At 52.3% G+C, this 13,002-nt stretch overlaps 1 protein-coding gene across 5 annotated transcripts in view; it reads left to right on the top strand.

The window, feature by feature from the left end:
* The first annotated feature begins 774 nt into the window (after positions 1 to 774).
* Positions 775 to 13,002, top strand: part of CAMK2D (calcium/calmodulin dependent protein kinase II delta) — a 128,494-nt gene continuing 116,266 nt past the window's right edge. For all 5 annotated transcript variants that reach the window (XM_054563654.1, XM_054563660.1, XM_054563668.1 and 2 more), the window contains exons 1-2: positions 775 to 1,145; positions 2,507 to 2,601. In XM_054563654.1, the coding sequence (XP_054419629.1) occupies positions 1,081 to 1,145; positions 2,507 to 2,601 (160 nt within the window). In that variant the 5' untranslated portion in view covers positions 775 to 1,080. The remainder of the gene's footprint in view (positions 1,146 to 2,506; positions 2,602 to 13,002) is intronic.

The raw sequence follows: 13,002 nt of genomic DNA on the forward strand, positions 1-13,002 counted from the left end.
GGTGGCTTCAGTGCCATCATTTTTCTCGTTTTTACTGCGAACAGCCCGCCGCTAACGAGCAGGCCGCGGCTGGGTTGCGGGTCTTTGGCACGGCTGGCCCGCGAGACACTCGCGCGCCGCCCGGCAGGGCCCAGGGCCGAGGGCCCGGCCGCCGGCCAGGCGCACGGGGTCTTCTGCTCTTCGCTCGGGAGCCCGGGCGAGGCGAGCTCACGTGTGCGGGTGACGTAAGCCCACCGGGTCGCGTGACCAACATCCCGCCCCCCCGAGGCCCCGCCCCGCAGGCAGCGCGGCAATCTCGCGAGAACCGCCTCGCTCCCGGAACTTGCTGAGCTGACAGGGAGTCCCTCAGGAGCGGAGGTGTGGTCGAGGGGCGGTGTTCTTGTTTTCGTTCTCGTAACGTGAGGGCCAAAGCCGAAGCCTTCGGGGGCTGCCCGAGTGTGAGCAACCCGACCTGGAAGAGGCGGGGAGGTGGAGAGCAGGGGCAGTCCTGCGGAGGGGAGGCGCGGCCCGGCGGGGTCGCCCTCGAGGGGGGCCGCAGCCCCGGCGGTCACGCGCCGCTCAGTCTTCAGTCCAGTCGGCGTCTCGGCCTCCCCGTCGCGCGGTCACCCCCGAGACCCGCGAGGGGACGGGCTGGGGCCGCCTCGAGGCGGGAGGCGGTCGGACCCCAGGGCGCCAGTTTCTTCTACCCCCATTTCGCGCCATGCCCCGCCCTTGGGCCCGCCCCGCCTCCAGGCCCCGCCCCCAGGGCTGGAGTCCCGCCCCGGCTCCGCCCCGGCCCCGAGCCTCCGCCCCGGCTCGCTTCCTCCGCCCCGCCCGCCGGCCCGCGGATCTTTCGCAGCTGCTGGCTGCTCGCGGCTCGCCCGCGCCGGCTGTTTGCCATTTCCCGGCCCCTGTTCCTGAGCGCTCTGCCCCTGCGTGCGGGAGGGAGGCTGGAAGAGAGCCGTGCGGCGTCCAGAGGGGCAGCCGGGCCGAGCGCAGGAGGAGGCGCCCTCTGCGGTCACCGCCGCCCCGCGCGATCCCCGCGGCCGGCCACTCTCGGACGCGGACGGCGAGCGGGCCCGGGGACGGCCCGACCCCAGGATGGCCTCCACCACCACCTGCACCCGGTTCACGGACGAGTACCAGCTCTTCGAGGAGCTCGGAAAGTAAGCGCGGCGCCGGGGAGGCGGGGGCCGGGGAGGGGGCTGTCCGGGGTAGGGGGTCGGGCCAGGGGCCCTGCACGCGTCCGCCCGCCCGCCTGCCTCGGAGCCGTCACCCCGGGAGTCCGTGTGGACGCAGCGCAGACCCTCTTCTGTAAGCGGAGATGCCGTGGGAGCTGCGGAGCGACCACTCGCGGACGAGTGGCGCTAGCCCCGCGGTGCCGCGTTCCTGACGCCCGGAATTCCACGTCCAGAGAGGGGTCGCCCAGACCAGCCCGACCCTGCCCGCGCCCCTTTCACCCTCGGCCCGGTGACACGCTCACCGTCCCCTCGCAGGGCTCGCGCGGATCCTCTTCGTCCCTGGAGGACTTCCACTCGGCGGGAGAGCCCCCTGGGTGGCCTAGCGGTGCTCGGACCTGCAGGACCGCTGGAGACGTGTAGGGAGGGGACAGGGACCCGCCGAGGCCCTGCCCGGGGACCCAGGGACTGGAGGTGTGCAGGGAGGGACAGGGACCTGCTGAAGCCCAGGGCTTGGGGACCCAGGGGCTGGAGGTGTTCAAGGAGGGACGGGGACCTGCTGAGGGTCGGGCTGTGCACTGGGACCCCCAAGCGACCGGGATGCTGATTTACGATTTATGCAGCATCTGACCCAAACCCAGTCCTCTGCCTGTTTCCACTATTGCTGCTGAAAGGGTGCGGTGTGTGGTGATGTTTTATGCAGCGGAATTAAGGAAATGGAAATATCTTTTAAATGGAATGAACATTGTATGCTTATATGTTTATGCATTGTTTGCTGTTAAAGCATGGAGAATATGTCGGAACAGCAGCTTAATTCAAACCTCGCCCCTCCCCCAGCCCCAAACAGGGCACAGAGAAATCACCGTACCAGGATTTGTTAAACCGCGCAAATGTTCCCAGTATTTCTATTTTAATGAAAACAATCGCCATGTTTACTTACTTGGAGCCACATTAATTTTTTCCCTACCAAAATAAATAGGCAGCAGATTTTTGCTGCTCTTCCTCAGCTCTGCTCTTTGCAGGATTTTGTCTCCAAGCATTTGGTGCTGTGTGAGAGTGAATTGTAAAAGGTTCTCAGATTTCATGTGCAAACAAGAGCCTCATAATTGGCAGTCCCTTTCATTTTGTTGATTAATAATGTGTGCTCCCAGTTCAACAAAATTTACTTTTATTTCTCAGTATTAAAGAAGGTCCGGATTTCCAGGAAGAGTTGGTCATTTTCTGGATATTCCTGTAGTGCACTGATACTTGAAAATTTACTAAATTCAATGAAAATGTTCCATTGTTGTAATTTTCAACAGACTATTAGAGATGATTATATTGAATACCTGGTAATTTTTAATTTTCAGGGGGGCTTTTTCGGTGGTGAGGAGATGTATGAAAATCCCTACTGGTCAAGAATATGCTGCCAAAATCATCAACACCAAGAAGCTTTCTGCCAGGGGTAGGTGTTTCCAGTATGTGTAGGTGTTGATTTTGTATTTCTCATGCCCATGGTTGGCCCTCTGGTACGTAAGTACATCACATAGTTTTAACTGAATGACAGGCTTAGATAGTGTGTTACATATGGAGATTAGTGCCTTCTGACGGCCGCTTGGACTGTGCAGTTTCAAAATAAATGAACAAATAATTTAACAAGTTGTTATAAAAATTCTATCTGTCGTATGGGCAATAACATAAATAACAATAATTATAAAGCAAATAAATGTCACTGAATGCATCTTGCTTTTAGCTGTACTCTGAAATAACTTTCAGAAAAACGCTGGAATGGAAAATAAAAGGCTTGCAACTGTCATTCCCTTTTGCTTTTGAGAGGAAAAATAGGTCAGAGCGCGGGTGAATCATATATTTCAGTCGTAGTTACACTTGAACTTAATTCATCGAGGTATAGTTAACACTGAGGGCTTTGGGAGCGAGCTCCGCCTGCTCCACTCGGGGCAGCCCAGCCGCCGCTGCCGCTGTTGCCGTGCGCCGCGCAGACCTTCGCTTGGCCCACCGCGTGGAGATGGCTCACAGACCTGGAATGTGTTTTGCACATGCTTAGTAGCCACAGAGATAATTCATGCTCATGAAATAGCTGTTGACATAAGCAGAAAACTTGGAGGGCTCTCTGCGCTCTGGTGACTTCTTTGCACTCATGCAAAAGTACTTCTGCTGAAATGTGAGGCATCCCAGTTACTGTGAGCACGTGTCTAAGGTATTTATTTCCCTGGGAATTTATGGTGTAATGAAAGAAAAATGAAATGAAATGAACGAAATGCCGTAGTGTAAGCCCATCTCAGTGACCTGGTGGTTGATTTTGCTGTGAGTGAGAAGACCGTCCCCGAGGGTTTACCTTGCCTTCTGCCCGGCGCCCTGCGCAGGCCCCGGTGTCGGGGTGTTGGGTCCCTGCGGTGATGTCGTCCTCTGTTGCACGTTCCTCTGAACACGGTCTCTAGTGGAAGCCGGCGTTTCAGTGTAGTGGCGGGGGGCGGTGGTTGTGATTCTGATTCTGAGGGGCCCCGCGCTCGAGGCGGTGGCAGGGCCGGGCAGCGCTGGGGGGCTGGCGGCTGGGAGGCGCCCTCTGGCCCAGGTGTGCCCCTTCCGGCGTCTTCGCCCGGAGGACTGTGTTCTGCAGAGAGAAGCTGCTAAACTGTGAGCAACACTTTAGTTTTAAACACAATGAACGCGAGGCCCAACTCTCTCAGTGCCAGTCTGACCTCTTCCTGTGCCTGGGCAGGTGGGGCGCGAGGGGGTCGCACTTCCTGCAGAGCCCGCGCCAATCCGGGTCACCTGCGCTTCCCGGCGCCTCCCATCCATCTGCTGCTGGCTGGCAGGCCGGCCCCCTCCCTCTGCTCGCGGGGGCAGGCCCCTCGGGGCTGCGGTAGGAGGGGGCAGGGGTAGGCATCGGCAGCCTGCGGGCTCCCGCCCTGCGCCCCCTACTGCCCCGGCAGCGTGCCCTGCGCCCCCTGCACGCCCGCCGTCGGTCGCTGCGCCCCTCGCGGTGGGAGAGGCAGGGAGGGTGCCGCGCGGAGGGACCGGCCCCTGCGCCGCTGGAGCAGCAGCAGGCTCCTCACCTGCTGCCTGTGCGCCGCCGCCGCAGGTACTTCCCGGAGGCCTTGATTTCCTTACCTTCAAAATGGGGCGATAACGGAGCACTTCCTTTTGTGGGGCTCGAGTCAACCCCCGCGTCCGCACCTGCTCCGGGAGGTGCGCGGGGCGGCTGCGGCGGCTGTCGCCCCCGTGGGTCGTGCTCGTGGGTCGTGCTCACGGTGGAGGGGAGGGCGGGCCAGTCGCAGAGGCGGCGCCAGCCCCTTTAGCCGTGGGAGCTGCGCATGGTCCTTGGCTCTGCTGCAGAGCAGGTAAAGCCGGCCAGTCGCTCACCTTTTTTGACCTCAGGTTCTTTATCAAAAAAGGCGGGGGGGGGGGGGGGCATGGTGGGGGGGCGGTTAAGTGTCCAGAAGGCGCCAGGGCTGTGGTGAGGATTCATTGAAATTTGTCAGAACCACTTCTTAACTAGCAAAGTGCTGTATCAGTTTTCCTGTTATTACTGCTCACCTGTAAAACAGGACAGTACTTTTCCTTTAAAATGTTTAATTTATTTAATATCATCAAAACAATTAGAGCTGGTTATAGAATATTTGTACCTTTGAATGAATACACTTGTTTAATCTGTACCCAATTGAATTACTACTTTCATTTTGTAGTATAACATTCCACAGCGTTGGGGACCCAGGATGGCTCGGGAGAGTAACCGGGATCACACGTGGCCCTTGAGTGTTTTGGGGAGGAGCTGGGTACCTCGGTCATTCGGAGGGACAGGCAGGTACTGGCGTGCAGTGATCTGTAATCACTGTGCGGAGAGCACATGCTCTGGAGGATGCATTCTCCTTGAAAAGCGCTCCGTGCTCTGGACACAGTGATCCTAAAACACCACTTTCACAAAACAATTTAACTAATATATTTAAAGGGAAGTGTAGAATGAAATGTGAAGCAGCACGCTTATTTTTTTCTAAGGTACTGTTTTTGTTCATTCGTTTTTTTGTTTTGTTTTGTTTTGGCTGCATGTGGCAGTTTTTGTGGAACATGTAATTTTTTGTTTTAGTTGAAATGCCACATGCCTTTTTAAGTACAAGCTTTAAGTCTGTTTGTTTTAAAGACCAGGCAGGTCCTTCAACTCAGATAATATTCTTTAAATGTAAGATTTCAACTGAAAAAGAAAGGCCATTGTCAGTAATTGTCATCCAAGACCACAGGGGAATTGCCAAAAATGTGGCCACATTCCTGCAGAAGCCTGCACCCCGCCCCCCCGCCGGCGCTGTGGCGGGCACCCCCTGGGCCTGGGCCTCGGCGGCCCCCGCAGACCAGACCGGCCGCGCGTTTCCTCTCAGCTGTTAGTCACACACCATATTCGGGAGACTCGGAGTCTTGAAGCATTTCTTTCCTTTTGCGTTAACACATGTGTGCACAGGGCGTTCCTTATGTAACACCGATCAGCTAGATAAGCACACTCACACATCATTGGGCCTGTTTTAATAATAAGTAATGTGGAAACGTCTCAGATATTTCATGTGAAATTTCTGTCTTCCAAGAAGCTTTGTGTTAGGACTAAAAGGCATAATGTGGGGTAATGCAGGATAGTGATACTGGAAATTTATCTCGTATTTTTAACCATGAGATCAGTACCTAGTGCCGGTTTGGCCTGCTGCCTTGGGAGTCTGTCAGTTTGGATGTGATTGTAACTGTAGGGTGTTGTCAGGTTCGGGAAGGTCCGCGCAGGGCTGTGGCTGACGGTTCAGAGGGCAGAGGTCTTCAGAAACGGGTCATGGGGTGATGTCACCTGTTACGGCCTCCCTGTGGTGAGAGACGTTTCACGGTCGCGGTGACTGGACGTTCATCTCCCAGGGCATTTTGTGATCATTAGGAACCACTTCTGATCACATACAGTCTGACGTGCCAGAAGTCACTGTTCTGTGAAATCTAATGAAAGAATACATGCTAAGATAAGTATATTTTTCCTCTACTCTGTTGCAGAATTTAGAAAAGGGTTTCATTTTATATTTCTGTAAAACTTCAGATGAAATAGTTACATCATTTTGGTAGTCTTTGATTTTACTAGTTTTGTTAATTCCTAAGTAGGTGACTTTATAAAACTGACCATGAACACAAAATTAGGTCTCAGCTCTGAAATCTGAAGGTTGCATATATGTCCCTGAGTTTTTCTTTATGTAAAATGGGCATGTCAGTAACTAACTCTAGTTATCTTTTTCTTTTTTGGCATTTAGACAATCCAGAAATTACTGTAATTTCTCAGCCTCTTGGTTACTTGTCTTGAAGTAGAAATAGATCTGAAACAATAGAGATGAGAGAACTTGTTCTGAATTTACATTATTGATTTGACAAGTTGGAACTCATTGGACAAAGTAATGTTAATTTTTAAAAGTTTCTTGGCTCCAATAATATTTTAAGAAAAATTGTACAAAATCATTTTTATTTTTGTACATAGACTCTCTCCAACTCTTCAATTATCAGGCCCAACGTGGTATGTGTCATCCTTCTCATTTTGTGTTCTTTCGCTGTGTTTAATTGTATTTACATTCTTACATAGATCTTGATGTTAGACATTTATTTCCTGCTTTTGGTGAGAGAGAATATTGATATTCAGAACTCGTTAGGAGATAGAAATGAAAGTGTATATCCGTCCTTCCAGGAGACCATGAAAACCCTTTCTGTCCTCAGCATCATTAAACGAAGCAAAGAACGCGGTGGGGGCACCTGGTTGCCATGCTGATGACTAGCGCCGGCGACTGCCTGCCTGCCCGTGCAGCAGAGACGGAGCACCCCGAGAACCGCGGTCGGGCGCCCAGTTAGATCGGCGCTTCTCGTGTCCATGGACGTCCTGAGCCAGCTCGGTGCGAAAGTTAAACTTTAGCAGTTCAGTGCGTTTTATAGGTTCTTTTAATGTTGATTGTGAATTACTAGGAAGCACATACTAGTATTTTCTCGGTCATTTAACTTCTTTTGTTAACTAGAATTTTAATTAATTTTTAAAAGTCTTTTCCTTGGGCTAACGCTGAGGCAGGCCAGCTGCCAGTTTCTCTCACTGGGTTGGGGTTTTTTTCTTTTTCTAACAATATATACGTACAGAATTTATGTAACTACTTAGACTGCAACTCATGATATAGAATACTAAGCTCTCCTAACCCATATTTCTTCTCCAAAATGTTTTTAACTCTTTTTTGTCCCTTTTCTATTGTGTTGCTTCCGGTGGCTCTCCCACCCTCACGCCCGCCGCCCTGCAGTCACCACGCGGCCGCGGGCGGGGGAGCCGCGGGCCCGGGAGCCCGGGCGCCCGGGCACAGGAGCCCTGGGGTTCTCAGCCTCCGCCCTCCTCCTCTTGTCAGGGCTCAGCGTGTACAGGGTTTTAATAAATTACTGGCAGCTAATTAACGATTGCTTACATAAGAGATGTACTAAATCTTTTAAGTTCTCATAGTATCATTTAGTGTTACTTTACTGTGATACTTAAATGAAGGCTAGCAATGTTTTTACTCTAAAACAATACCTTTATAGTAGCAACATAATTCCTGCTACTTTATAGATTATTAAGCACATTCACATATGTAACCTTATTTTCTGTGTTTTTATTTAATAAATATTTAGGAAATATTTTTACTTAATAAAAATATAGGAAATATTAAATATTTAGGAAAAATAAGGCTTACCTACACAAATAAACGCCATGGAAGACGTAAACGGTGCTGAAGTCTGGCGTGAATAAAATGCTGCAGATTTTCAAAGGAGGGAAGGATCATTTCTGCCTAGGGGGATGAAAAAGTCCATCTTTTATATAAGATGGATTTAAATAAAATTTTATAACCATAATGCACATGGCGTTAAGTACTAAATGTAAACAGTTTGAAAAGATTGTTCAAATGGGTTATGTATCTCATTGTAATGAAAGTATTATTTTATTCATTGAGTAAATTTGCAACTATAAAGTTATTTTTAGAATAAAACAGTTTTAAATGAAGTAGAACAATGGTTAAGGTGACAAAATTTCTACCACTCCGCTGGAGGTAGATACAACAGTGCTTGTTGAGATACATTCGTGGACCTTTCAACGCCGCACTGTGTCCCTCGCCCGCCCGAGGCTGGGGAGGCCCGCGGCTGTCATCCCGCTGGAACAGGGGACACGCGTCCCCGGTTCTCTTTCCTGGAGGAGCCCTGCTCTGGGACCGCATTCTCCTTTTAACTTCTTGGGACTTTATTACTCCCAAAGTCAATAACGATAACAAATCGAAATTGTATCAGCCGTTGTGTAGAGAGAACCTTCGGTGCGACGGGTATGTGCTTACAGATGCTTAGTCCCGCTTGACCCAGAGCACAGCCGCCGGGCCGAGGACGTCCCTCCGCTCCCGCCCGCGGGCCCGAGGGCGGCGGCCTGGCGGACGGGGCGCCGGGGGCGAGGGGGCCGGGCCGGGCCGGGCGTGCGCCCTCCCACGTGCGGCCTCCTCCCACTTTCACTGGCTCTTTGGTCCGCTCTCCGCTTTTACACTTACATTTTAAGGAAGTCCATTTTTAAAAACATTTTGGTGATAACTTCAGAGAGCTTTGGGTTTAAAAATGATGGATGGCAATTATTCGCTTATAGAGATTATTTGGTTTTTTAGCAAAGACAGTGAGAGGCCAGCTGTCCCCACGGCCGCCTCTGTCGCTGCAGAGACGCTGTGGCCGGTAGGAGGCCGGGGGCGCGGGGCGGGGGCCGCCGTGGCCGTGCCTCGGGCTCGGGGCGCGCAGAACGGGGCGCGCAGAACGCTCGCGGGGGGGCGCTTCCTGGGCCTCCGCGCGGAGCCGGGGGCTGCGATTCAGCTTCAGCAACTGTCGCTGCGCGCGCACAGACGTTATTTTAGAAAGTGGCGTCCCAAATAGACCATTTATATTTTTAAATGGCAACCTAAAGGCTATAATCATGTGGCAAAAGTGATTTGGGAAAAGTAGGTCAGCTGAATATTTTGTAGAACCTTTAGCCATGATAAATGTTCTATTATTTTAATTAAGCAGGTTGTATATGTTTTTATATGAAAGATTGTACATAAATATTGGTTAGGTACAGAGAGACTTGTACAATTTAGAGTTACCTCTGAAATATATTTTTGATATTTGTTATGAATTTGTATAAATACATTTAAAATTACATTGTAAAATACAGAATCTGGGGAAATACAGAAAACTGGAAAGAAGACATATTTATAGTTCAGCTTCCCCAGTTACTGTTCACGTTTTGTCTTCTTTCCTTTTTTTTTAAGTTTGTCAGAATACTGGACTAAAATACACAATTTTAGTTAAAATACACAAAATACACTGCTTAATATTGTAAAATTTTCTATGTTACTAAACATTCTTTGAATTCTTTATCAATTATACTTCAGTGAGTAAAACATCAGTTTAGTATTGTGAGTTTTTTTTTAAAGTTGTTCTTTGCTCTGATAAATGACAATAGTAAAGTTTGTTTTCAGATATCTGATTTTTAGGAAATATTCTTAAAGGAGAGCTTATAGGTTAGAGGATTGAGTTTTCAGAATTCTTGATAAATATTGCCAGGTTTCATCCTGCAGGTTTTGAACATTTTCACCAGTGACATTTAAGTAACCTAATGAAACAATTTGAGGGGAGCGATTCTAAATATTAGTTTCAATTGAAAAACAAACCAAAAAATCCCCATGTACTCACCTGGATCCAGACCTTCTGCTAAGCTGTGGGTAAACAAAGGCAGGACTGAGGGGGAGGGGCTGGCCCCGCCGGGTCAGAGTCGGGGGTCCCCCATGAGGGGAGGCAGAGGGCAGGGGGTGGAGGGAAAGGGAAGATATACCCGAGGAGTTGAGGTCTGCACTGGTGGCTTTGAAAAATAACCAGGTTTGTGTGGAAAGGTGGATAGAAAAGATACAAATTGATAGGATATTATAAAAAAATTTGCGAGAAGCCGGGAAGCCAGGAAGGGCCCCTGCAGGGCGGCCCTGGAAGCCCAGGGGCACCTCCCAACCCCGCGGTGCGGTCGCCCTCCCCCGAGTCCCCCGGGCGCCCCGCAGGCCGCCGCCCCCCCCCCTACTGCTGCACGGCCAGACCTGCCGGAAGGCAGGAAGTGAGGGGCTGTGGGGGTTTTCAGCCTGAGTCATTAGAGATAAACAGCTGATAGGAGAGGAATAGCAAGCTCTTATCAGCCTCGCTTTTGTTTTATTTGGCTTTGGGGCAACCCAAAAAATAAATTGAGTGACTAAGCGGGAGATTAAGGAAGGAAGGGGACAATGAGAGATTTTAAAAAATGAACCTGCAAGAAAGCGCCTGAAGGACCAAGTCTGTGTTTATCCACAGGGAAAGCGAGGACCCTCCCTCAGCCGCCCGGCCAAGCTGGCTCTGTGGCTGGGGCGCAGGTCGGGCTGGCAGGTCGGGCTGGCAGGGCTCTGCTCCAGCCACAGGCGGGAGGCCCCGCGCGTTCGCCGTCCCTCAAGGAACAGTTGACGGCACGCGCAGGGTCCGGGAGCACGACTCCTGGCGCCCTCGCAGAGCTGGGAGGGGACGGGTGCGGGGGTGACTCCAGAACTGTGCTTTGTTACGGTGAAGGGTCACAGGCAGGACCTAGGACTTTCAGCAGGAAGATTTGTATACACAGTTCCCAGCTGTTGCCTTTAAAAACATTTTTTTTAAGAAAAGCTCAAAATTTAATAGACAAATTTTGTGATACAATTTAGCAGAAGCTGGTAGTTGGAAAATGGTCATTTATTCTCTTAGATAATGAAAAAATCTCTCATTCACTTAAAGACACTTCAATTTAAATACTATCTAACCTCAGTAGCTGGGTCTGTCATGCAGTATTTCCCCCTATTTGTAAAAGTCTTGGAGGCTATAAAAATCAATTTGTAAGCCCCTTCCCAGTTTTATTAAGAACTGCGTAACTTGCAGCTTAAAGGGGAAATGTTCTGCTCGGCCTGTGCGCAGGGCTGCGGCGGAGCCTTCTGGGGGCGAGCAAGGAGCTTTGGGTGGGGAGCAGCCTTGCCGGGGCCCAGGGCCGGCCTGGTCTTAGGGGCAGGCAGGGAGCCGCGAGCGCGGCCTCGCGCGGAGTTCCACAGGCCAAGTCCACCCTGTTCCCTGCGCAGGTATCCTAACTCCAGGCCGGTTTTCATTCTCGTGGAGTTGGAGAAGGGAAAAAAAAGCTGTCAAAGAGACCTCTTTGTCTCCTGCAGGTGGGATGGAGGCCTCCTTCTTGCCAATATTTGCTTTGGGAATTATTTTTGAAAAGGGAAAAAAAAACATTCTCTGGGTTGACTTTTCCCCCTGGGTCCTGTGCATCTTTTTGATCATAGGGAAAACAAAATTTAATTGTTAACCTTACGTCTGTTTGAAAGAAAAATATATGCACAGCCTGTTCTAGAGTAACGGAGAGCCAGTCAGTGGGCCGCCTGTCGCCGGCCCTCCCTCGCGGCCGCGGCCGCCCGCCCGCCCGCGACGACACGCGGAGGGGCCCCGACGCGCGGACGGGTGCTGGGGTGGCCGAGACGGTTACACTTTACACGAGTAGCACTTTATTTCAGTAAGTAGTTGTTCATCATTTGTAAACTTCGAGAAGTTATTTTAGGTAGGAGATTTTAAGGTATAAATATGCTTTGGAATAATCTGAACCAAAAAAGGGATCCAACTTTAGAGATCCCCATGTTGGAAATACATGGTGAACACACACGGGGTCAGCTCTAAAAATAGCGCTGAGCTTTGAGAGCCTAGCTCTGCTCCTGCCGCAGGCTCCGGGGCGCTGTGGGGTGAGGGGTGAGTCTTGGAACCCTCATTGAGCGTTCCATTCGGATCTGAGCCGTGGCCTAAGTGAGCCCCCAGCACTGCCGGGCGTGGGTGAGTGTGGGTGAGGGCGGCGGCAGGTCCGTGCGGGCGCGGTGAGGCCTCTCACCCCCAAGTGGCCTGTTGGAGCTGCTTGCAGAGCCCTCTGCGCTCCCTGCCGGCCCGCGGCGGGCGGGGCGGCATTCCTGGCCGATAGGGGGATTCAGGGAGCCGAGTGAAGTGCCTGGGGCGGCCTTTCCCTGGGGCTCTGGGGCAGTAACCCCAGGCCTCGGGGCTTCTCTTCCCACCACGTCACACCTGCTGTGTCCTGAGGAACAGGAGCTCTGCCGCCCTCTGCACCCGTGTGAAGCTGTGCCTTTGGGAGTTCACCGTTGAGTCGTGGGGAGCCTGGCAGCCTGCGTCGCATGTGGCCGCTGGAGGGCACAGGCCAGCGTTGTCCCCAGAAGAACTCAGGACAGAGCGTGTGCATCGCTCCTGTCCAGGGCAAGCTGCTGGCGGCGTGGGGCTGAGAAAGGAGGGCCGTTCCGACGGAAGCCTCAGAGCCTGAAGGCCCGGGGACGCCCAGAATGGCAGCGGGGACGAGGGGAGCGGCAGGGGAGCGTGGGGCAGCGCGTCGGCGCAGCGACTGATGGCCTGTGGCTGTGGGAGCAAGTGACGTAGCGCTGAGGAGGAAATTAACGTGGGTGGAAGGGAGGACAGCTCACGGGCCGGGGAAGAGCCAAGGTCCCTCTGTGGGCGAAGGAAAGAGAAGCTGCGGGAAATGAGGAAAAGCCCGAACCACGAAGGGCTCTGATCGCCAAGCTCGGACCGCGGGCCCCCGCGTGGCGGGCATGCGGTTAAGGAGGGCCCCGGGACAGTGCGCACAGCGCCGAGGAGTCGGGGGTGGGCCGAGGGCAGCGTGCCCAGGGAGGCCCCCGCGTGGCGCGGGTCGCGCGCACTTCCAGGGCTCCGCAGGGGGAACCTGTAATTCTCACGTGCTGTGACAAATTGGAAGTCAGAATCAAGAACTGATTTTGATGAA

Source organism: Pteronotus mesoamericanus, unplaced genomic scaffold (assembly GCF_021234165.1).
Source record: "Pteronotus mesoamericanus isolate MK-2021 breed Mesoamerican mustached bat unplaced genomic scaffold, CSHL_Meso_final contig_163, whole genome shotgun sequence".
Lineage (NCBI taxonomy): Eukaryota > Metazoa > Chordata > Mammalia > Chiroptera > Mormoopidae > Pteronotus > Pteronotus mesoamericanus.